Source organism: Aphelocoma coerulescens, chromosome 1A, assembly GCF_041296385.1.
Source record: "Aphelocoma coerulescens isolate FSJ_1873_10779 chromosome 1A, UR_Acoe_1.0, whole genome shotgun sequence".
Taxonomy (NCBI): Eukaryota; Metazoa; Chordata; class Aves; order Passeriformes; family Corvidae; genus Aphelocoma; species Aphelocoma coerulescens.
The window spans coordinates 30,832,325-30,858,466 of NC_091014.1; the positions used below are offsets into that span (position 1 = coordinate 30,832,325).

Consider the following 26,142-nt stretch of genomic DNA (forward strand, 5'->3'; position numbering starts at 1 on the left):
GATGCTGAGAAACTTTAGATGATATATTTTTAAGTTGATACCACATGGTCTGAATTCTTTTGTCCAGTGCAGCTGGCAGTATCCTTAATGCCAGAAAATGGCAATCTGCCTGGATGTCAGATGAACAACCATACTCTTTGCAGCTGTTGGAAAAATCAAAACCAGAACCCTTGAGATTCCACTTAATGATCATCTACAAAATGTCTTTTATTCATTCCAGTTAGATTTGTGAGTAAGTCTTAATTTGGCCTCCCTTTGTCACATCTCAAATACTATCCATTTCCTGAAGTTCAGAACAAACAAAACAGATGACCGGGTCCTTCTTTGAAAGCCCTCGGGATGAACACCACTATTCTGCCCATCAGTGCCTAAAGCCTGACATCCTTCTTGATGCCAATTACAGAGCATTTGAAAACCAGACCATGCTCGTGGGCAGACCAACTCCCCCTGAGTTACCATGCTCAGCTCCCCATCTACTGTGGTACTCATAAAGGCTTCATTCACTGCACTGTGTATTCTTAGTCTCTACATGTATCTCATAAATGAGACTGAGCTTTTCCAGTCAGCAACCTTCTCTTTGTTTTACCTACATGACTCATGTAACACAATTAGAGTTTCAAACAAGCTTTTAGCTTTTACAGTAACAAAAGAACAATGGATTATGAAGATGTTAATGTGGGTGTAAATTTAAAAATAATAATCATATTTTAATGAGTTCTCATTCAACAGTGCTGACATATCATATTTGCTATCATTTACTTCTTCCTTTATATCTTCCATTTCATCTCTCAATTACAGTAAAAACTTGAATTATATGGTTATTCTTCCTGCCTTACATGCTCTTGATTTTAGTCCACTTTGTCCGGTTACCACCTGAGAATCAGGAAACCAAGAGGTATTTCTGGCCTCTTTCAGCAGCCATTTGGCAGGCTCAGCTATCTCATGTGCAGTCTTAAGTTTTTCACTGAAGGTTCTGCATGTATCTCTGCTAGGAACTTCACCAGCAATCCTCATTCAAGCAACATTAACGCTTTCATTCATGCCAGTATATATTAAAACAATGAAAAGTATGATCAGCTGACTAAGTGCTGGGAGTAAGAGAACACATAAACTACAGTGTTCAGCCAGCATTCTTACAGCAACTTATCTGGTACGTGTATCTAACTTTTATCATCTTTCAGTTGAATGATATATACAACAGACAGATGGCTGAGAGAAATCATAACTAAAAATACAGAAACATTAATAAGTTAAAAAACAAAACCAAAAAACCAACATCCCAAACAAACAGTTCTGCCTTACCTTTCCTTCTGAAATCAGTGGCAATCAGGAACAGAAATAGACTCTAACTAGGTCTTTTTGAAAATCTAATCTACAAGTAGAAATTTGTGTCAAATTTACAAAATTGCAGTCCTGCTCTGTGCCTTTGATATCATCTGGAAGAGCTTCATATGGGCACTTTCACCATTACAGCATCGCAGACGTCAAACTGCTGACTTCAGCAAGTCTCATCTTTCTCTACCCCACAGTCATGTAGCACTACTAACACTTTTAAGCAGCACTGGAATGAAGGCAACAGCACTGGAAACAGTGAGTAAAGTGCAAGCATCAAAAAAGAAGGCTGGCAGAAATGGGGACAGGAGACCTTAAGGAAACCCACCGTGAGAAAAAGAAATGCAGGGATTTTCTCTCTGTTTCAAATAAATGGATAAATTTCCTGATACATTTTTCAAATAGAGAACAACAGATGTGTATCTGTGTCCATCCAGCAGCTGTGTTCACAAACCTCCGTGAAAACCAAACAGCAACCCAAAATGAATCCATTTATTGCTTCCAAAAACTAGACACAGTTTAACAGACTGTATCCACAGGTAGGTTAGCCCCGAGCCTCCTGTGAAGCTGGGGAAAACTGAACAAATGCACAGGAATGACAATCTGCACTCTCACTGAAAAATAACTTTGTCCCCTTGAGAGGGACATTTTATTCACAGGTCTTCACAATGAAAGCTGGAACACATTTTTAGTATGATGGAGGATCTCTGTTGCAGAAGCTACATCTGCACAAAGGGGTTGCACAGTTAAAAAGCATTTCCTTGTAATATTTTAACTATTTAAAACTTCATTTTATTATCTAAAGAGACAGGGTCTTTTCAATTAACCAATTACAAAAGTAAATAGACATAAGACAGTCTTACAACATTAGGTTAATTAGTTTTAGCTGAGTTTTCAAAAATCTAAATATGAGCAAAAGAAAATCTTGATCCCAGCAAGTGCAAGCTCTGATTTATCATTTTTAGTCATGTTAGCAACAGCAAAACAGTAGCTCAGATATTAAAGGAATGACAAATACATGAGCTCTGTGTGCCTTTCTGCCATATAAAAAGTATTACTTCATATCATGTCAGTTTTTTCATTTGATTAAAATCTAAGATTTTGTATTTGAACTTTAAAAAATTGGAAATACAAAGCAATATATGCTGGAACAATAAAGTATGGTCAGAAATTTTTTAAACTTTTGAGAAGCATACAAAATATCACTTTTTCTATGGCACTTAACTAAATATCACCTAAACAATTACTCCCCCCTCCCAATTTATATTAAATATTAATTTAGCATGAAAATATGAGTATATTTTAGATGGTAAATGTAAATTTTACCTACCTTCACATGTTGAAATCCAGTTTCCTTTAAACCTAAGGCACTTTTCTGTATATTTTCAATTTACTTACAATCAATATTTCCAAAATTACATTTCCTGTACATAAATATGAGCAGGCATGGAAGCTTCTGAAGGACTGATTCTGCAGGAAATCTAAGTGTTTAATCCTGCTGTCACTGAAGTGAAAGGGCCATAGATGGATTGCTGCTAGAACATAATCTGATCAATAGAGCAGCCTGTCTTAGGGGAGTAACCAGTCTCCCAAAATTACTGGTTTTCAAAGACAGGGCTAGGAAGTCCTGCAATACAGAACTACAGAACATACTGTTTGTTTTGTAACCCATGCCAGGTAATAAAAATATTCATGTATTGAACCCCACAAATGTTTGGAAATGCTAATACTTTAATATATGTTTAATAACTTTTAAATCTGGGTCCCAAAACCACTTTGAACCAACACTTATGAGTTCTGACTGGGGTTTTCAAAGCTGCCACATACATAGAGAGCAGCTCAAAATGATTTTCACAAGGATCTGACCACCTAGAACCCTTCAGCTTTTCTGAAAGTTCTAATAAATACATCAGTATCTTCACATTCCTTTTATTCTCATTAAATGGCTGTATGTATTTAGGCATGGTATTAAGCATCACCTGCTTCTTTTCCCCTTTCATTATATTCTGGTTGTGGGGGTTTTGTGTTTGGGTTGGGGTTTTTTTTGTGTGTATGATTTTATTATTATTATTATTATTATTATTATTATTATTATTATTATTATTATTTATTGCTTTTATTTTGACTTTTTCCCACTCTTACTTGTCCTCTTTCTAAATGGAGGGTCTGAAAGCTCTGCAAACCTCTTTCTGCAAAAGTGTTTTAGGAATGTAAAAATCCGTGTTATGTCTTTGAGATTAGGAGTTGAGCATTATGTTATGATCCTCATTCTTCTCTGTGTTTTATCTAAGTGTTTATCTATGTTTTGACTAAGTGGGAGCAGGACTGGGCCATAAAATTACAGCTCCAGCAAAAGATTCAGGAGATAGGAACTTTTAGCTTTACCATCAAAGACCATGGGCCAACTAACTGTGTCAGTCCAGTTGATCAATGGCATCAACTGCTGCTTTCATCAGTAACAATATATTTTTTTCTGTTCCAGTATAAGAGCTTTCCCCATGAAAACAATGCCACTGAAATATCATATGAAGTTAATTTCAACACAAAGGTTAAAGAAAACCCTCACTTCCAGCAAAAGTGGTTAGTACCTGTCCCACCCTTTATTTTTTAAGGACTTTAAACATTGACATTCCTTAATAAAGAGCACAATAAATATAAACACAAAGCCACACAACATGCATGAAAAAGAAGCGTTAAAATGCAACTGTATTTCACAGACATGAGTCACAGTCATTAAATTAAATTATTATGCATACAATATAACTTATTTATTATTTCAAGCTATACAGGCAACATAGCACCAAACAGGAGAAATTTCCTCTAAACTTGATGAGCATTACACAAATATTTTGGTTTTGAAATTTGGAAACAAGTGTTTTCTTTCATTTTTATCAGAACAACCCTAAATGAAATTCACTATCCCAACTCTGTTTTATGACATTATTTGGGCAGTGACATCTGTTATCAGTTATCTCTGATAAGGCCCCCCTCCCATTTCCAAAGTTTAAAAAAATGAATAGCAGATGCTAACATCAAGATTTCAGGCAGTGGGATATTAATTTAATGTGTTGTATTGGCAATGAGGTATTTTGAAGTTCAACATTAGGCCTCAGCAGAAGGAGAGGTAAAAATCTGAAGGTGGTTTTGAAAACCATGTTCACTGATTCTGAATTCCCTTTTAATATAAAAGATTACTTTTAAAGATATAAATACTTTTTACACATTAGAAAAAGTGAATGAAGGCACTTATCATATACAGCAAGAATTTTTTGCATTAAAATGAAAACAAATAAATATTTTACTTATGCAAGTTTGGCCTGCTTCTGTTCCTGGAGAGGTCAATGGGATGTCTGGCAATAACAACACTGGAAGGGAACCGGGACTGTTTTTTAAAAATAGATTCATATTCATTACAAGTAATAGTAGATTTCTTCCACTACTGCAAAGACAGAATTACATCTAAATTATTCTGGAGCAAGTAAGTAGAAAACTGAAGCACTGGAAAGACAGCCACTTTAAAGAATATTACATTATGTGTCTGAAGGGGAGTAAGTAACAGCAGTAACACATTTCTAAGACTTCAGGGTAACCTTGAAAATAATCCATTATTTTTATGCCTATTTCCTCTGAAAACACAAGTAATACTTATGAATTACATACAAATCCTAACAGTGAGGAAAAGAAAAAGAAATAAAATCTTTATTTTATAAACATTTCAGACAAACAAAATATTATTATCTTCTGTAAGGAGCTATGTATTCTTTCTAAAGAAACAAGAAAGGATGAGAACCAAACATATTTCAAGTTAAGACATATCTGGTTAAAATTTTCAGGATAAAATTTAGGTAGCTACCCACACTTATACAAGAATGAATGCCCAAATAAAATATAAAGTTTCCAAGGTAACATCAACTGCTACCACCAACTGCCTAAGCAGAAACCTTGCTGCTTGGTGCCTGGAGGTTCAAGGGTTTTTGCAGGCACTGAAAAAGTACAGAGGGCCAAAAGTAAGGTCAAACTCCTAAGTGTATCAAAATTCTTGTTGTCCAAAAATGTGAACAAACTTGCATCATTATGCAAGGCCTGAAGGTGTTGTCTTCCCACATATGAATAGCTTATTCTATAGCAGTAATTCCTGCACAAGCTTCCTAAAATCTTTAGAAAAGTTATAAAAATTAAATTTACAGAACTTTAGCATTTGAAATTTACTTGCCTCACATCCATTTGGACAATTGCAGAAACCAGGAACAGAGGAGTACAGAGCCTTTAAGCTTTGTGAGGGTCAGCTCCAGTAGCCACTGACAGACACAATAAAGTGTAACAGCCAACAGCTGCTAAACTGCAGAAAGCATCAACCAAAATTCTGGCTTCAAATCATGAACAGAACCTTCCTTGCAAGGGCCCTTTTGTGCATTTACAAGATACAATTTATTTTAATTATGTTGTGTAAAATTAATAACTGAAAGAAATGTACTTAGAAGGCATAGTTCTAAAAGTCTTCTGCTCTCAAATATATAGTGAATAGCTTGTGGAAGAAGTTAGAATCACAGAATCATTAAAGTTGGAAAATACTTCTAAGACCATCTAGTCTCACAACTCAGTTTTTGCTTAGGTTCTAACACTAGAATATCACTAGTAGACACAAAAGCTCTATGCATTGCTGTCCTGGCATAGAAATATTACCCAATAATTTTATAAAAAAAATAAATAGTTATTTGTCTGGTTCTTGCAATCTTCTGGAGGTAAGTGTTCATGTGACAGGCTCGAGGACTTCAGCAGCCAGACAGCATTCAGCCAGACAGTTCCCTATATTAGAGCATATTTTATGCCAGAAATGTGTAAGATAGGCAGGACATGATCTATTGCCAAACTAGCAAATTACTACTCAACCATGGCTAAACAAAGCTGTTTGTGCTAGGCTACAACAGCGTTCCTGTGACTAAAGCTTCTACTGCTCCTTCCTAATAGTCATCCTTAATGAATAAATTTTGCTCTGCTTAAACAGCAAAAAAACCCAACTAAGTCTCTGTGTTAGCAGCATCCACACTAGCTAAACTATTAAAATGTGACAGCATATTCAATATGTGAGCCTGCTTTTATTTCCTGAATCTGCTATGTTTGTTTTTGCAACATGAGATAGTGCGATGAAATGAAATCTTTTATAGCTTAACCACAGAGCTTGCCATCATATATCAAAGAGGCCTCTCTCTCTGATAAATAGAATCCATTCTAAAAAATGGCTTTTTTCGTCACTTGAGATATAAACCAACATGAAAATCTTTATAAAACTAAGTCATATGAAACATTCACAATATTAGAACTTACAGGTAATCTATTAATGTAGGGCAAACTGCATTACTCAGGGAACGTACAGGTTGTGAATAATTCTTATCTAAAAGGAAAACAAACATCGAGTTCAAAGGCAACTGTGTGCTGAACCCTGCTTGTCTTCTCAGCACCTGATGTATAATAGGTAGCAACTCACTGCCAGTTATTTGGCTAATGGCTAAATAAGATAATCTGGTGTCTGCTAAACACAAACTCAAATTCTGCTTTGCACAGTGGAAGAAAGAGATAACTGTGGTAAATCATTAATTCAAACTTACATTTTACAGTCTCTTTGCAATAAATTAGAATAGATTATATAAACATTATCAGTTGTTATAGTTGAAATTGGATAATATTTTTTAAATGCTGCTATATTAATTCAAAGAGACAAATTAAATAAAATAAAATTAGATAAAAAATTAGATAAAATTAGATAAAATTAATAAAAAAACCCAAACAACTGTTGTCCCAGACCATCTCCCAGGGATGTCAATAACAGGTTTTTTTGCTGATTTTGATGGAACCAGAACTGGATCCAACCTCCTTTGATTGCCATTATTCTCCTTATTATTTAGCACGGTAATCAATATTGTTGTCAAATTCACAGCTTGGGAAATATAATGTGCTCTATATTGCAGAGCTTGCTATGATTACTTCAGTATGTTAATAATCTGCTAGTGGCAATTGTAAAGATTAATGCTGATTACAGTAGGCATTTTTGCACATTAATAGACAGTGACATGTAGACAATAACATATTATAGTTACATACATAATTATCCATAGATAACTTTAATTAGTCCCTGTTTTAAAACCACCAATATAAACTTTTATACACAAATGTACAGGTAATATGGAGTAAAATATTTGATGACAGAGTATAATATACCTGGGTGTGAGTTATTTTATACTTAAATATACTATAGGAAAAAAGTTATGCACTAAAAAGTTTGGGGTGTTTTTGCAAATATAAATATGTAGATAATACTACAGCATAATTTACAGCATAAACTTTTAAATTTAAATACATATCAAATTGTAACCCTTCAAAATGGAACACCTATTAGGTACTGTTATCAGCTATGATGATTTCTGGTAATTTTCAAAATCTTCCCTATGATGTTTTACAGAGCATGATATTGTTCCCACTAAAAAGACGTGGCTGCTTCTCATTTAATGCTATGACTGTAGGAACAATTTCTTTATAAAACTACATAGACTATATTCTACATGCATTATTATTTCACTGTTATGAAATAAAATAATGATATAAAATCTTTTAAAAGACAAGGGGAAATAGAGTGACAGAAAGAACAAGAAAGCAAAAAATATTAGTGAATGCTATCATACCGATTTCCACGGTCCCCGATGCCAAGAAACATCACCAGGGCAAGAGTGCACATTACATTGTGCCATGTTAGGCGGCTTGTCTAGAATTTCACAGTTTTGATCACCCAACATCTGGCCAGTGGGAAGCTGACAAATCACCAGTCTTGTCTTTATTCCATCTCCACAAGTTTGAGTGCACTGAAACACAGAATTTTATATGCAGTAATTTTATTAACGGAGTCATCACATACCATGAAACCAAAAGATATAGCAATAATCAGAACATCATACTATTTACTGTGTCTACTTCCATATTCCCTGGACACTAGTCAAGAATGAGGACTTAAAGTCTAATCTCATGTAATTCTCTCACCAAAACATTTACCAAACCACATTTTTATGGTTTCTCAAGTGATTTTCTGCAGAAGGTCTCAGTTACAGACACTCTGTTAAGGACAAGTAATTGTGAGAATAAATGTGCACGTGTCTCTTTCTTTAGTAAGAGGAAAAGACAGAAATTTGTCTTAAAACTAGTTTTCCATGCCAGACAGTGGGCAGAAAAACTCAGAAAACTCAGACTGGGAACACTTTTACACAGTCTAGTTTATACAGACTAAGTGAAAAATACTTATTAAAATACAGATGTGTTTTCTGGGTTTCAGTTTGCCTGTAATTCTTCAATACCAGTTCTCATTCCTAATGAGCTCTTAAAACCAATCTACAATAGTTCAAAGCTTTTTACTGTATTCTCAAGGATTCTAAATTAGAAAAAAACTGCAGCATCTGCATGAACTGTATTCCAAGTCTATGGCTATGGACAGAAAAAATATGACATTTAGACTGACTTTGAGAACTGAATGGCTAAATCTGGCCAAAACAAGGGGAAAAAAAGGTAAAATAAAAAAGTCACTCAACCAATTTTTCTTCTTTTTTCAATTCCAGTCATTGATTTTCAAGAATAAGAAAAGTGGGCAAGAATCACAAGAGGTTAGATTAGAACAAACGCAAAAATAATCAGCTTTAATTCTTTCTATAGTGTTTGAGCAAGAATATGTGGTCAAGATATGACATCACACAGCATGAAGAAACTGTTCTTTGTCCAATAAAATGTTTCATCAAAATGTTCTAACGCAGGCACAACTTTTAGATGCATGATCCTATCGCCATACTTCTAATTTCTAACTATCACCCAGCAACTACTACTGCTTGCAGCTACTATTGTTAGGACCTATGACATGACATGGAATAAAGTTTCTCTACAGCTTCTTATACCCATTTCTTTTTCTTAGACTAGCTATTACACTGCAGTTTTTCTGCATATAATCCAGCTTTTTGTAATAGAATATAATTTTTTATGTCTCAAGATATATGTTGTACAACAACTACATGATTTGCTGATGTTGTATATCCTTAGTCTCACACAATACTTACTTCTTTTGGATGTATATTTACATCACTCATATTTACACTACAGCTCTGGATTTGATCAAAGAATAAAGTTTAGCTAAACAGGTTGAAATTAATTATTTTTAAATTTTTAAATTTTAAACTCTATTAAATAAGTAAAAACAAGGTGTTCAGTTCCACTCACAGTCATGTAATTAAGATTCTACTTCTAAGCTTATATGGTAAACAATGTTCCCCTTTGTAAGTGAAATGCTCTTACTTCTCCCCAGTTCCCAAAGTTCCATCGTGGGCAGGGTCCAGAATCACAGTGTCTCGACTCTGAAGGTTTTGTTGCCTCATCACAATTACTGGCACTTCTTCCTTCCTCATCTTGACATACTACAACTCGGCGGTGAAATCCACCTGCACAAGTACTAGAGCACTACCAAAACAGGTAAACATGTATTTTGCCATTGCATGATCAGAAAAATGTAAAATATGTTGGTAAAACAGGTTGGTTTTAAAACTTAACGTTCAAAATTGAAATTTTCAAATAAAAATGACTACTATGTAGGAGTACTTTAAATTTGAAATTACAGAAAAATTACACTTAGAATTTAATATATTCTGAACAACAATAAGAACAACAATAATTTTTAAAATTAATGTGCTTCTCTTTTGATCAAATCTGTACTGCAATAATATTCCTAGAAATGTTAACACAGATGTGATAGAACAAATTAATATATTCTAAAGAAATTTCTTACTGCTCCCCAGGGTCCAGTTCTCCACTGATATCCTCCCACAGAAGGATGGTTCCACTGGTTTAAATTGTCTTGTGGAGGGTGCACAGGGAGGTAACCTATTTCTGGAAAATGGCTTGGATGGTCATGTATTTTTGGAACATGATGATAAACTGGTGGACATGGTGGCATGTTACATTCTTGTTCCTTAGGAGGTCGACCTTCAGGATCACAGTAATTCTCATTGATTTGCTGATGATAGTTGACACAGATGACTTGTCTTGTCACTATTCCACTATCACATGTAACTGTGCACTGACCAAAAGATTAACATAGTGTTTGTCACAGAACACTGATAACTAATAAACAATACATTTATATTTACTTTTGACAAGAACAAACATACTTTGTTCTTTCAAGGGATGCAATTTCAATCATGCTTGAACAAAATACATACTAAACAGAGATTTGGCCAATAATCTAAATACACACATTAAAAAAAAAGTTACAGTTAATACTTACAGGGGACCAATTTCCAACTTTCCACTCTCCACATGGGCTAAAGCAGCTTGAAATTTCAGCTGGTCGTGGTAAATAAGCACACAAAGATTCATCTGCTATTTCTCCATGAGCATCTCTACAACTCACATAGCGAGCACGATCGCCCTTCCCACAGGATGCAGAGCACTGTCAGAGAACAATTCAAGGCCATCACACTTTAGGAGACTAAAACAAGATTATGCAAGCATCTAAAATACTAACATAGCTTAGTATCAGCTTGACTTAAGAATTAAATCAGATTTCCATTTCACACTAATAGAGCCATGCATTCAGAAAGGAAAGTGAAATATTGCTGAAAGATTTAGGCCTTAAGAACTTCTGCTAGTGTGGAACTGAGTTGCATGGCCTTAATTCTCATGAAGAATTTCAGCATATATAAACAGACAGCACTTAAACTATAACATGGAATAATTATACAGTTTCAAGCAACAACAGAAACATCAGTAACTTCCAGAACATTTAAGTTATTACACAGTGATGCAATATTTACATCAACTGTTAAAATAAAAACCAGTATTAACAATCCATTTGCCATTACGGTTTGTATTAGCAGATGCCACTGAGCCCCTTCTGATGCCTTTATAGCTGAGAAGTTCAAGGTGGATTTAATGAAGAAGTGATGAGTAGCCTCAGTTTATGCACCCTTTACTGCTATTTAGTTAAAACAGTTGTACAAAACTATAACTGCATTATATGCTTTGTTAAATATCTCAAGGGATTAACAGACACACCTACATTTTATAGATAATTTTAAATTCTCACATTTCTATCAAGTAAAACTAATTTTCAACATTATCAAAATAAAAAGCTTCCATTGAAGAAAATTTATGTAGGAACCATTTTAATAATGCTTATTTTACAAAAAAAAAGTCTAAGTAGATCTTGAAAGACTCTAACTGTTAGTATTACTATTCACATCAAAGATTTAAATCATATTTTAAAATCAAAGATGATCCCCATACTCAGAAACTGCTAATTACATTTAAAAAACCACTTCCTAGCGCACTGTCAATCATATGAAAACTATTTCACTCAGAACCCCAGCTCCTAGAATTCTGCTTTTTTCCTATTATTTTTTCTGGTTGGATTTTAAGCACAGTTTCCTGGGAGTGTCTATCTGCTCCTTAAGAAACAGTTTCTTTTCTTAAGAAAATATTAGAATTCCTCTTTAATCTATATATTAATGAGAGCTTTATGAAAAAATGGGTGAATGAGTGGAGGACTGCTCTGCAAGGTGTGACTGCTACATTACATACTGGAGTCCATGATCCATATCTCCATTGGGTCACCTTCCCCACATGAACTAGAGGAAGCGAAGTAGTCCATAATTTTGTATTTTCTGGACAAGAGGGCAATTCACATTCCTGTGGGGGTGAGGAAAAAAAAAACTTTGAAATATACATTTTGGAAGAGCCAAACAAAAAGCAAATGGTTAGATCCTACCGTTACAATAAACCAGCATTAATTAACACATAAATACCGTCTTTTACATTTTCACTGTAATTATTCAAAGACCTTTCATTGAATTGTTTTGTTTTGTTTTAAATTGAGTGTCAGAGAAAATTTACTTGATCTTAAAACTGCGTTAGTAATAACTAATAATATTGGCACTTTGAGAAAGAACAGTTTTGGCCAACTTGTTGGAGACAAGGAGCATAGACATTACAGTGTCCTGCTTCAGAGCCACAGGCAGCACACAAGGACCAAGCAAAGAAGGTGGCTGTGCTGTCCTGTCCTTTATACCTTCAGCTACTGAGAACATAAATTTGCCCAGTTTCAGTCAGTAGCCAAACAGGTACCACAATTAAAAATGCAAAGGATACTCAAACCCAGTGTTTTCACATCTAAGTGGAAATAAATTATACCAATTAACTGGCTTTTATATTTACAAGCTTATAAAGAAGCCAGTTGGGTACTATTATTTATTAAGCAGGATGGCAAGCAGTGTCCTTATAATGTCCTACATGTTGGACAAATAATCACAGGCTTTTGGATTCCTTGAAATCATATACTCTAACTCTTCAATCACGTACCACTTTCAAACATCGAGTCTTGAAATTACCCTTCTTTTCCTTAATTCCCTGGGCAAAATTTGATGTTTGTGAAGAAAAGCATAGAGTTTCAGTATTTTTTTCTCATTTTAGAAGTGATTTCCTCCAAGTTCCCTCACAGAGTCAGTGGACAACAGTTGTATTTAGACAGTTTTAACAGGTAAGTAGAGAGGTATTTTTTAACTTACTTGACTGTCTCTAGGACGAGTGGCAGCATCGCACTCCCTGTCGTCGTTCAGAATAACACGGTACATCCCAGTGACGCATTTGACTGCGCGCACCTGGTATCCGCGTCCGCATGTTACAGCACACTGTTGAAGGCAGGGATGTAATACACTTGAAATAGCACTATTTATAATCAAATTGCATTTTTAATTACATTTTCTACTTTAAAACTCTTTCCAGAATGAATAGAAATGACTACTGAGATGGTGCTAACTTCCTTTGTAGCAAACCATCAGGTACTTAACCAGTGTCCACAGCACACAAATGAACATTACTCGTGCAGGATGCAAGCTGTCTCCCTTTTCCCCTTTCTACCCCCTGCACTGAGTAGGCTGGAGGTGGGCAGGAGACTGGGAAGGAACACTGCCAGAACAGCAGACCTGACCTGATCAAAGGGACAAATCCATGCTCTATAATGCCATGCTCAGCAATAAAAACTGGTGTAGAGAAAGTAGAGGAAATGGGAAGAGTAAGAGTAGCTTCAAATGAATCACTAGCTGCAGCTGTTAAATGTCATTCCCTTCTCTATAGAGTTGGACTAGATTGCACTCAAAGAAGCCCCATAAAACATTAAATGGCTGAATATATTATGACACAAATCCTATCCCTATAAATGTTGTGGTTCAAGCACAAGTGCTAGTAAAAACCTGGTTGTGAATGGCTATTACCAGGTGGTACAGTGAAAAAACTGCAATGAAAAGCTCTGCTCTAGTGACATAGACTGGTAAATTGCTTGTAGAAGCTATTTCAGAAGACTAATTTTTATTAATAAGAATTCTATCATGGGACTGAATTAATTTTTTATTTACTTTTTGCATTTAGCTTGTAGGAATGGAAAGTCATCACCTTGTGATCAAAAGATTACATGAAAGGAATTCTACATTATGTTAGACAACAGTGTGGTTATCTCTAAGGTAAAAAATAGAGGAAATGTCTAAATTAAAAATATTCTTCATTTCCAAATGTATATTTATTCTGTATTTTAGTAACAGGTTGTATGTAATAAAACAAAGATCAGCTGCTCTTCAATTATGATTTCCCACCAACATCCAAGAAACACTGAATAATCTTCTGTTGGTTTGAGTAACCTGATCTTATAAAAGCCACATGAAATTGAGTACCTTATTTTTTAAAATTAATTCTCATCTATATGGTGGCGAAAGTTTCCTTCACAAATTAATTCACTTTTTTCTAGAGTTTTAAATCCACTCTGGTTTACATTAGATGAGCGTCACACAGGAACACATTTTTCAACAGCACTTTCACATAAAGAGATAGCAGATCTTTTATCACTGAAGGTAAAAATGAAATGTAACAATAAAATACTGTGTCTTTTTTCCTGCTATAATTAGCATATACATTTCTATGATCGTAATTGATGCTACGATGCATCAATTGAATATGCCCACTCACCTATAAATATTTGGTCTTTTACCTGTGTCATTCATCTGAACAGTTTGCTACCCTTATTTTCATTACTCTGGTGATGTAAAACACTCATGTGCAAAAGCATCTTTGATATTGAGGCTCAGGATCAATTACTATTTTAGGCATTTAACTTATATATGGGTGTTCCTAAATTACAAGTTAGATAGCCAATAGGATCCTGGAAACAAACGTGAATCAATTCAACTAAAACAACTGCTAAAGATTCAACTATAATGTTTTAAAAGTATTGTTTTGTGACTGCTCATAGCCGGAACCATAAAACAAGAAACCAGGAATCCTTATGTACTCACTGATCCCCAAGGCCCTACTTGCCAAGATGCACACTCATGAAGTTCACACGGTGTTACTGATTCTGGTCTGTCACTTGGGTTACAGAAATCATCTCTCAGTTGTTCATCATTAAGTTGGCACCAGACTTGACGATGCTTCATTCCTTTGCCACATGTCACATGACACTGTAAAATTATTAGAACCATCAGTTTGCGGAGAACCTGATTAATGAATCTGCATTAATGGCTTCAATTTCTTTTAGTAACTTGCTGGATTTTAAAAATCACATAAATAACAAAAATATGCCATGAATTTAAGTAGTCAAAACCCCCTATTTTTTAATGAACTCTCCATTTCCTGTTGGCCTCAACTCAAATGCTAATACAAAGAAATCACTATTAAGATTCAAAAGCTACAAATTATAAAAACTATATAAAACTATATATAACTATATAAAACAGATAATTTATTTCCAATAGAGTAAAGAATACTTGTTTAAAATAATAGCGCATATATCATAGCTTTCACTGGAAAAATGTTTAAACTGTCTATGACTCTTTTATATCTACCTAATCTATAATAAAATTAATATAATTCTATTAAACAGTTGGCTGTATAGTTCTCATTGCTTCATAAAAAAGGAAATACAAATACATTTACTTTACGTATCTTCATTACCTCATTTTAATGTAACAAAATTAAGGAAAAAATAAATTCTAGGAGTTTTATAGAAGTTCTCATGCCATTCGTAGATCTGTGATGCGTATCAGACAAATCATAGGACTTCAGAACTTTTATAACTGTGTGGCCCAAAATAAAATAAAAACCCTAAACACTTAATGCAGCTTATTTTAATATCCATGACTAGGACCAAATGTACCTTAAGTTTTCCATGGTTTCATTACCTCGCTCCAGTCAGTAACCGACCAGCTTGGACATAAGAATTCATTGCAAGTCTGTGTAACAACTCTTGGAAGTTCCTGGCATTCTCTGTCAGGAAGATGACGACCCAAGTTGTTCATACAAAAAGCTTCTCTGGTTCTGACACCTCTTGCACAGCTCCTGGAACACTGTGGTGTATAGTTATGAAACAGGAAACAGAATACAATAAAACCAGGCCAAAATACATTATCAGTCTTAAAAGATGTTAATGATTGCACCAGACAAAAGTGTCTTCCATTTAATCCACAGGCTGCTAATATGTTCATTTGAGATAAAATCAGCACTTTGTATAACAGTTCCAAGATAAAACTCAAATGAAGAATAAAACCAAAATTGTACAGAACTAAATTAATAAACACCTTTAATTACCAGATCTTCGCTGCTGACTTCCAAAACCCATCTGCAAGCAAGCTACCATTTCTTACAAAAATATAAGGAAGCTGCTTAAATATAAAGGTTGGTATTAGCTGATCCTACAAATCTGTATTTTTCAAACATTGCTTCCTTTGAATTATTAAGCTAAAAAAAATATAGAGAAATAAAAATTTGGTATACATGCCAGAACTATAATGGTACAATTAAGAAGTTTTAAATCTGTACCTCTGACCATACTGTGTAGTGCCAACTTCTTAACATACAGTCACCATGGCAGGGCTCTCTGGCTGGTGGTTTCTGCTGATCAGCACAGTACTTATCATCTACTGGAGCACTGAGTCCTCTTGCAATGGAGTACTTCATGCAGTGGATCTCAATAGACCGATGTCCTGGGCCACACTTTGATGTACAGTCACTTTTCCCAACACTGTGCCACCTACAATGACACAATTTTCTGTTGTAGAAAGCTAACTGTGTTTAAAAAAATATGACCATGGCAATTAAAGCACTCAGAGAATGTACCAAGAATTATAATGTAAATATAGATATGCATTTTAGGGAACAGGTGAAACTGTAAACTCTATCTCATGACTGGAATTTTTAAAGCAATATAAAAGAATTTGACTCACAGGCTTAAAAGAACTTTTTAAATTTAAAGGATCTTTTGTCTTCATCTCCTAGGTGACTTTGAAAAATGTAAGCTATAATTCTAACTCTTCATCCTCTGAACACTTCAGTGTGGGCTATCTTGGAGTGCAAAAACACAACGTCTGTTTCAAATTAGTTCCAGTTGTGGGTACAGTTCTGGTGGAAAATGTATTTCAAGCAGCAATACAAGTTTTTGTGCCAGAATATATAGAATAGATTCACAATTCTAGCAAGAGATTTTGTACTTTAGAATAAAAATTAGAAAAGTACCCTCGTTCTACGTGGAGTCAGAGGTGTAAATATAATGTATAAAGCCATTACACCAACAGATTTGAGGAAAGCAAGGAGAGATGGGAAGGATGAGGGAGGTAGAGAGGGATGGAGAGACAGAGGATAAAGCAATCTGAATTACCTTGTTTCAATATTAATCAATAAAAACATATAAGACCACAATAACTCCATCAGTTAGGAACCTTTTTTACCTTAATTCACACTCTGTATTACACTCCTCAAAGACACTTGGTATAGCAGGTATGAATTCACATCTTTGATCAGACACTACCACATGATCATTTTTACGTATACATGTCACTCTTCTTCTTCGAATACCTTGAAAAAGCACCAGAAGAAGTAAACAAAGGGCTAAATTAAGAGTGCCTAATGGATTCCATTCATCATTTGGGAATTTAACTGAGATACCCCATTAACACAAATTGCTGTATACAGCAGATTCTGCACAAACATGCTGCTTTGTGCAGCTCACTACATTCCAGGTGGAGAACAACCTTTTCCCAATCACCTGTTCCACCTCCCAGCTGTAGTACAGTGGTCTCACAGGATATAACTTTAGTAGACATACAATACCACTTTAAAAGGACATATCAGATTTGATTCAACCTTCTTTTTAAAAAACTGCTCCTATGCTTCCAAATGTAGGTTTGACTATAGAATTGTACTGCATAAGTACTAAAAATAGCAAAAACAAAAATCAGAAGCTATACTGTCCTTAAAGGCTCTGTGCACTTAAAGTTTACTGAGGGTAACAAGTTTCTTCTGCATAAATAAGGGTGAAAAGTAAGAGAACTTAAGACAACTCCCTTCCCAAATGCCATCAGATCTTTGGTTCTGGTGAAAAAAATACTTCACAGTACCTTGGCACATCCTGCTACAGTCTTGCCAGGGTCCATAAGGATCCCATGTAAACAGATCACTTCCATCTTCTATCGGGACATTGAACGAATAACGCACATCAGGGTTGTATAAATTCCCTACACACAAAACCTTGATTGAGATAAAATGATAGCTGTTTTTCAGTAAATTTGAACATAAAATTAAAAACATAATGATCATGTAGGAAATTTTCAGACTTATGAAAAAAGTAAACATGCACCTGTAAGGTTAGTTCTTCTTCAACTCTATCAGTGCTGTTAATTCGTTCTATTGTATTGTTTGAACCACTGTACTCAAAAATGGCTCCTTGTATATTGATTTCTCTTTTTGACATGCTAACAACAAAATTTCCATTCAAGATAAAATTTCCATGGGTATCTGATAAAGCTGTAAGTGAAATAAAATATTGGAGATCTATTTAGTTAAAAGGTTCTATCAATAAAATCTCATCAGCATGTAGTTCATGTAAAAAGTTGTATCAAACAGTTTCAAATTAATGAATTCATTCCTAATCACCAGTAACTTTCACCTGAGCAGTTGTCATGGATATTCTCAGCCATGGATTTTCTCTACATTATCGTAATTTAATAATATTTGTTCTGCTGAAGGGCTGACTGAAGTCATGACTTTTAAATTTGACTAGGTTCTGTTACTGTAGAAGGAAACAACCAAGATTTTTGGTAGGATGTACTCATGAATTCTTTGTTACCTACGCAAAATCTATCAGCACTTGCAAATCTATCAGCATGTGATGACCTTTATACTCTTTATGTCCCAGATATAATAGAAAAAGAGAAATATGAGACAACTGATAAATTTGCTGATGGTCAGACTGCTTTGTTAATAAATGAAGTGTATGCTTCCAAGATTTAAAACAACAAATACCTACATTATTCCTGAGTTCACTTGTGGTGTTTCAATTAACATTGTGACAACAAAGTAAAAAATTGACAAAATGATGCAAGGTGCTGTAATTTTTATTCTCTGATGAATGAACACACTCATCCAAGAATTAGAAACCTTAACAACATCTCACTGATGTTTTCGGAAAACTAGTATCTATAGAGAGACTCAGCAAATGAAGATAAAAATAATTAGATATTTTCTCCAAAGTCTTTATCAGACTTCTCATAGTATACTCAATAATATATTCTCTGTCAGGAGCACAAAAACCTATCCATCAATGTTGTACACAGGAGGCTTTTACCAAGGTAGTTGTCATCTTCTGGTTTCCCTGAGTAGCTGTGCTGTCGAATATCAATATTTGTTGCTCCTTTGGGAATATTTACTACAACATTGTAACCTGCAAATTAATTATATACAAAGATGGTCAAATATTAGTAAATATGAAAATACATTTTAACTTCATTCGCAAACCCTACAGTGCACCAGAGACAGCCAATGCTGAATGCCTTCACGTGTTACGAAGTGTTATGTTCTGTGTTCAGAAATGTGAATTCAATTCTTTACCACTAATATGAGTTCAGTCGACTCAGAAAAAATCCCTAGAGAGCAGAACTACTCTAGAAAGCAGTCAAGTATATCAAGAGGGACTCCAAAAACACTGTGACTGCTCAAAATTTAAACTTTTACAGAAATCTAGGGAAGTCACTTAACAGGAAATATCTCCATTCCCTGTTTACACAATTGAGATAGCTTTTCTCTCACAAGAGTACTTCAAGACAGCATGCTAAAGAATGAGTCTAAATACCAAAATATTGCAGTGTTGCAGGCCATACACATAGGTAGATATAGCTGTTAAACTAGCCATGCCTGATCCACCTTCTCCTGCTTAAAATACTGAGTGCACACCCTTCAAAATACAAATTCTTCACAAATGAGTCATCACTTCTTGTAATATCTCATAGTACTATTATGGTAGCCTTGCCACCAGGTAATAAAATAAGGTGCATCAAGATCTACTTTTTTTAAAAGTTACTCTGCACATAAACCTAGGTTAAAAAGTCCAAACCTGTTTCTCACAGAAGCTAATCATAAACTCAAAACGATACCTGCAGCTAAGAAAAATTTAGTATGGCAAATATTGGAACCATAATAAATACAAATATGTAATCTGAGCTATTAATAAAAATTCTGGTAATTTTTCCACCTATTTCACTGTGTTTAACAATATTACTGTGACTTTAGTTGATGTGCCTCTGGGGGTAAAAATTTCAATGCCAATACCCTTTTCATTCTGTACTGTTGACCGGGATACAGTTAATTTTCTTCACAGCAGCTGGCATAGGGCTGTGTTTTGGATTTCTGCTGGAAAATGCTGATAATTCAGGGATGTTCTAGTTATTGCCAAGCAGAGCTTACACAGAGTCAAGTCCTTTTCTGCCTCTCACCCCAGTCCACCAGCGAGGAGGCTGGAGGTGCACAAGGAGCTGTGAGGGAATACAGACAGACCTCAGCTGACCACAGGGATATCTCAGACCATATGGCATCATGCCAGGCACAAAAACTGGGGAAAAAAGGAAGAGGGGGTGTTCAGAGTAATGGCGTTTGTCTTCCCAATTCACTGTTATGCATGACAGAGCCCTGCTTTCCTGGCTGGACACCTGCCTGCCCATGGGAAGGGGAGAATCAATTCTTGCTTTGCTTTGTGTGTGGTGCTTTTGCTTTACCTGTTAAACTGTCTTTATCTGAAACCATGAGTTTTCTCACTTTTATTGTTCCAGTTCTCTCTCCCATCCCACCAGGAGGCAGTGAGCGAGTGACTGGCTGTCTGGCTCCAGATGGGGTTAAGCCATGACAAATTTCATAATTCATTAACTTCCAAGTGCTTTTAATCTATTAAAACTATGACATGCATTTAAATGAAGATTTAATCTAATTACAGGTCCATCACATTTACCAGCTGGGGGCAGCACTGCAATTGCAAATTGACAAGCTGCATGCTCTGGATAAATCACGGTTTGGTCAATCTTTCAACATACTGGGAAGAAAACCAAAGTACAGTTTAAAAAGCCCCTCATCTCACACACTGAAGACTTTGTGGTAAAAGAATGAAAGAAGAAAAAATATGGGAGGAAACTATAAACAAAGCTGCATGTTGTCAAGGATACAAGAAGAGAATAAATCACATACTAGGACACTGAGAATGATCATCATGCAGGAAATCCTCAGATACTCTAAATTGATGCAATAATAATAGCCAACACAGTAATAATGTGCACATGATTAGATTACCATCTCCTAAAATGGAAGCCAAGTAAATTAGTATTTTGCTGCAATTAATTTTTGATTATTGCTTCACTACTGTTTACAGTTACTGACAACATCATAACTGCATGAATATAAGCACACACCACAGGCTGCTATTGTCAATTCCAAATTCTGCCTTAGTAAAATGACTCATTTTGGTTTGAAAGGGAAACAAATGAAGTTAAAAGAAAAAGATCAAGTGCACATCAGCACACTTAGCTCATGATCCTAATTCAGAATTTTTTTGGAAAATAGTATTTCTTCAGACAATACCTTCAGTCATTAGCCTAGGGATGTCTTAGACCTTCCATGGACACTGGAGATTTAGTGTTCAGCTAAGTACAATTTCTTGTTTGCATGGCTGTATTCCTACTTGAGTACACCTGAGTAATAATCCCACATGTTCAGCATACTGTTCCTTGGTATAACTCAGTATTATCTTTGATATGCTATAATTTCAAGAATTTGAACATAATTTAAAGCATTCAAGTAACTATAAAACCAAATAATAACTCAAGGTTTTCCTCATCCCAAAACATCGGGGCTTTTTTCCCCTCTATCTTCAATGTGAAGCAAATAAGTCTGTGACAACAGAAAGCTGTTAAATAGCAGAGAGTGACAGTTTTGACCATATTTGCAAAATGTCAGTTTCACGTAATTGCCACTTGACTCGTAACAAATATGTGTATGACAAAATTCATGTGCTATCTATAAGCACCTTCTTAGGATAGACACAAGAAAAAATACATGTATTTGTACAGGAAGGGTGGCTGTATAATTTAAGATTTTTGATAATTTTCAGTGAGTATGAGTCCACTGCCAGGGAAGAAGAAAATCCAATAGGATACTTGGCATACTTTCCTCTTCAGCAGCAAACCCTTTGTTCTATGACGATCCTATTTGGCAGCTCTCCAGGTATTATTTTCACTTTGCCTGTGGTCTCTTTCAACCAGTGAAGCAGCACAAAGGAGCCTCTAGGCTGATATTAACCTGGAGACTGCTGTCCTTATGTTCTATGTTCTAACTACTTAACTGCACTGCTATGCACATACAACAGTCTCTCCATACTTCACAGAAAAGACTACTTATAGAAGAACTATCAGTAGCTCTATTAGAGAAACTAAATCAAATAAATAGGAAATACCAGGGTTATCCAGAAGTTTCTCATTCACTACCTGTCAATGAGGAGGAAGAAACATAAATATTGTTACCCCTGTTCTCTGGAAGAAGGAGGCTCACATTTCACAGGCTGTATTTTTCACTCTAGGAGAAAAGGAACCCCATCAGCTGCTCACAACACAAACTTCTTGCTATCTCTTTACACAGCCAAAATGAGACATTGGAGTATGTCCTTCAGCTGCTAAGTTTCAGACCAGAGAATGCAAAGTAAAAAGCAGGAAGCATTCATCCTTTTAAAGTACTTTTACCCTCATCATTTCTTTTATCCATGTCTCTGGCTTTGACCTTTCAGCAGATTGATTATTTTTTTTTCACTTGAATGGGTTAGTATGTCATAGTGTTTGCCTCTGCATCCTTGAGAGGGAATATGACTGAAAATCAAAGGTATTTTTGGTTGATAGAGGCCCTAAAGAACATACACTGAAATCCTGCTTCCTTACATGTAAAAAATAATTTCTAAGCCATACTGAAGTGTGCATTAAGATTAAAAAAAAGGCAAAACAAACATACCATAATGAGCACTGTTGAAAGTACCTGCAAGTGTTTTACATGAAGAATTATCACCACCACAGATTCCACATTTGTCTCTCCTTGCCTTTGAATTCAAAACATGATCACAGCCTGCTTGCTACAAAAAATAAAAATAATAAAAATAAAAAAATCCTGTATCACTGAGCCCAATAGAAAACAATGAAAATAAGTAATGTAAGCTTCCCACTACCCCCAAAATATTGTTGTTCACTGCATGTATCTAGTCTTCCTTGGCAATTCATTAAATGCCTTTAATGGTTTTGGATTCTGCAATGTAAGGGCAAAATGTAATGGTGCAATTCAAATACACTTAATATGTCAAGAACTGTATAAGAATACATAACAGTACATAAAGATTTTGTATAAAAAAATCAACATAGTGTATAAATTTAAATTCATGTTTACATTAAAAGTCTTGGAATCCTAAAAGCAGTATGTACACGGTCATCAATTCATTTAAAGTCTGTCATTGCTGAAAAGAAGCAAAGGAATATACATAGACTATGCTGGTTAAACTAACATAAGAACAATTTTTGTTTACGTAGCTTTACTTAAACTTCCAGGGTTTTTTTCAACTATGATAAACAGGACAAATCTCTGTCATTTCCTTTTTATTCAACAGTATAAAAATAAGCTGTATTTTCTCCTCATCCTGAATTTACTCAGTTTCACTGCAATCAGCAAAACCTCAACAAAGCTTGATAAGAAAGTCTTGAATTGTTAAAATATAGTTCCTTGCTTCTCCCAACAAAATCTTGTGACAATGCCACAGCTACTATTAAGCAAAGAGTGCTGAATTGACTCAAGGGTCAGTTCCTCCTGATTTTACTGTAAAATAATAATTACATGATCTATCTACCCTTGGATTTTCTACTATTTCCTTCTTTGGTAGCAGAAATACAATGTTAGTAATCACACAGCATGCTTCTTTCCTCCCCTTATGCTAATTTTGGATCAGTTTCTCACTGCTCACTTGGACAATATTAACTCTTTCACCTATGAGGCTTAATGAGGCAAGACTGTGGGTCTTCACATTCAATTATATATTCCTCACTTAATTGCTTCCATTTCCAGATCTTTAATTTGATAGGAAATAAAATTAGCTTAAGTGAACTCACAACACCATATTTTCAGTAATGTTTATTGGTATTAATATCTACTTTATCACCTGTTGAAATCGATTTTAATAATTAATAAGTTTAGATTCAAATACCCTGCATAAGCCTTGAACACAAAGGTCATTGGTTTCTGCTCCACAGGGAGTACCATCAGCAACTCTGTCCTTCAGCTGATAGTAGGAAGTTGTTCCAGAAACTCGGCAAAAAAGTTTACAGCGATCTTTCATAGAAACTGCAAAGAAAATCCAAGAGGTTTCTTGTCTGTTTCAGAACTTTATTTAAAGTAACATTTTCATTGCATTAATTGAAAAGATGCGTAATTACTTACTACCACTGTATTTTGGAAGCCAGCGAACAGCAGAGGTAAGACCATTGATATTAAAGTGTTTGCCATCAAATTCAGAGCACTGCTGCTCCCGAAAATCTTTTTTGCCTTTTGGACATGAATCAGTATTGCATGACCGAAATTTCATCCTGCGGCCAACACAGTACTTTCCTCCATTTCTTGGCCTAAAATAAAGGTAAATGTAAAACACACTCCTTTTCTAAAATTCCTGTTTTCCATGAAAAGTGGCCCAAGCCACTGATCTGAAGAGGAAAACCTCACACAGCATTCTGTCAGCTGTTACTGACTTACACACACACACACACACTCAACTTCCACTGTGCATTCATTTATACCCAAAATAAACCCAATCCTTGTAAGATACTATTGCTGAGGTAGGTGGTAATCTTGCTACTGATGTTTATTAATGAATTAATATTTTTACTTCTCTTACAGCTATAACTATTTTGCCTGGGAAAAAACATTATTAATTTTAATGCTTTTATCAATTTAGCTGAGATTACAGTCCTATTTTTAAACAAGCAGCACCCCCCTTAGTAATTTGAAATTATTATTTTACAGAGTGACAAAGAAAGAAGACAATTACGAGCTGGTACAGTCTTTTCTGTAGTCCTAATACTGGTTTCACTTTGTTTGGATCAAAAGAATAAAAAGGGAAAATTGTGGAAAATACCTTATTTACTGTAAAGTCTAAAATACATTTTAACAGTTATAAACCCTGACACAAAATAATTCAGTATTAGTATGTTTTGGGGGAAGAAAAAAAGAATAAATCAACAGCATATTGATACTATCAATTACTACAGACTGAAAGAGGCATTATCTATGGCAATCTAGTCTACTGTCCCTTACTCATCAGAGAAAATAAAATAACCTGGGGCCATTTGATTGAAGTTTATTTATCCTACTGATAATATCAAGCTGACATGACTTCCTAGAAAAACTCTGAAATTACTCAGGCACCAGCCATGGTTCTGCTTCTGGACAAATTAAGGGTAAAGTTCTCCTTGACTTTTACTACAGAGAACAAAACCCACATGGAATTATTCATTCAATGTAATTTTCTAGTTATAAAGGTAAGTTTTAAATGACTCTGTAATAACCAGTGCTCCTTGTGGGATGTTACTGGTGGCGATGTTGTGGAAAAGCCTTAAATCAAAGCAAATAAAGTGTTTCACTGAAGAGATTAGTAGGAAAGACACTTTTTTTTTTGCAGTTCTTCAAATAAAGCATCTAATGTTTCAAGAAGCCTCAGCAGTTAGAGTAAACCTAGAAAAAAAGACCCTGCCAAAAGAAGTTTTTAGAAACATCTGTAAGAATGGATCATATTGTTGAAAGACACGAGTAATCTGAAAGTCCTCTGCATATTAGAGTCTGTAGACTAATCTCTTTCCAAACATGGCTGAAACAAGCATTTTTTTACTGGTGCTTCAAATCGATTTGCACAGCCCACAATACCTCCATTTTATTTTGAGCCAATCCATAATTTCTTACTATCTTCATTATGCACTAATGTCAAACACAATAAAAAACATACTCTGGTCGATTACACAGCCTGGTGGTGCTCTTGATTCCACCTCCACAAGTTCTTGAACATGAGCTATAAGGTCCCCATGGGCCCCACTCTCCATCTACAGGACGCAGCTCCATTTCTCTGCTCACACAAATTCCATGGCGGCAGTGCTGCACAGTTGACAAACAAAATAAAATCTATAATTCAAGTAAAAGGTTACTGTATATTTTAGGCACAAAAAGAACAAGATTCAAGAGCTCACTACTCTTATCTGGATCTGGATATTTTCTAAAATGTTCAATTTCCTTTAAGGTAACTTACCCAGTAGTCATGTTTTTAAAAATGCTGTCTAGAGTTCTTTGATCACTAGGAAATCTATGCTGAATATATGGATGCTGAATATACATTTATCTTGTCACCTTATTCATATATCTCTA

General features: G+C 35.0%; 1 protein-coding gene across 1 annotated transcript in view; it reads right to left on the bottom strand.

The window, feature by feature from the left end:
• The window catches only part of ADAMTS20 (ADAM metallopeptidase with thrombospondin type 1 motif 20), an 84,886-nt gene that overhangs the window by 17,376 nt on the left and 41,368 nt on the right, over positions 1 to 26,142 (bottom strand). Inside the window, exons 12-28 of the mRNA XM_068997733.1 lie at positions 25,730 to 25,875; positions 24,175 to 24,356; positions 23,942 to 24,078; positions 22,708 to 22,825; positions 19,016 to 19,111; positions 18,029 to 18,195; positions 17,790 to 17,919; positions 17,121 to 17,247; positions 16,216 to 16,426; positions 15,579 to 15,743; positions 14,694 to 14,858; positions 12,918 to 13,040; positions 11,935 to 12,042; positions 10,640 to 10,804; positions 10,142 to 10,432; positions 9,655 to 9,816; positions 8,010 to 8,186 (exon numbers count right to left, since the gene is read on the bottom strand). Coding sequence (XP_068853834.1) covers positions 8,010 to 8,186; positions 9,655 to 9,816; positions 10,142 to 10,432; positions 10,640 to 10,804; positions 11,935 to 12,042; positions 12,918 to 13,040; positions 14,694 to 14,858; positions 15,579 to 15,743; positions 16,216 to 16,426; positions 17,121 to 17,247; positions 17,790 to 17,919; positions 18,029 to 18,195; positions 19,016 to 19,111; positions 22,708 to 22,825; positions 23,942 to 24,078; positions 24,175 to 24,356; positions 25,730 to 25,875 — 2,670 coding nt within the window. The remainder of the gene's footprint in view (positions 1 to 8,009; positions 8,187 to 9,654; positions 9,817 to 10,141; positions 10,433 to 10,639; positions 10,805 to 11,934; positions 12,043 to 12,917; positions 13,041 to 14,693; positions 14,859 to 15,578; positions 15,744 to 16,215; positions 16,427 to 17,120; positions 17,248 to 17,789; positions 17,920 to 18,028; positions 18,196 to 19,015; positions 19,112 to 22,707; positions 22,826 to 23,941; positions 24,079 to 24,174; positions 24,357 to 25,729; positions 25,876 to 26,142) is intronic.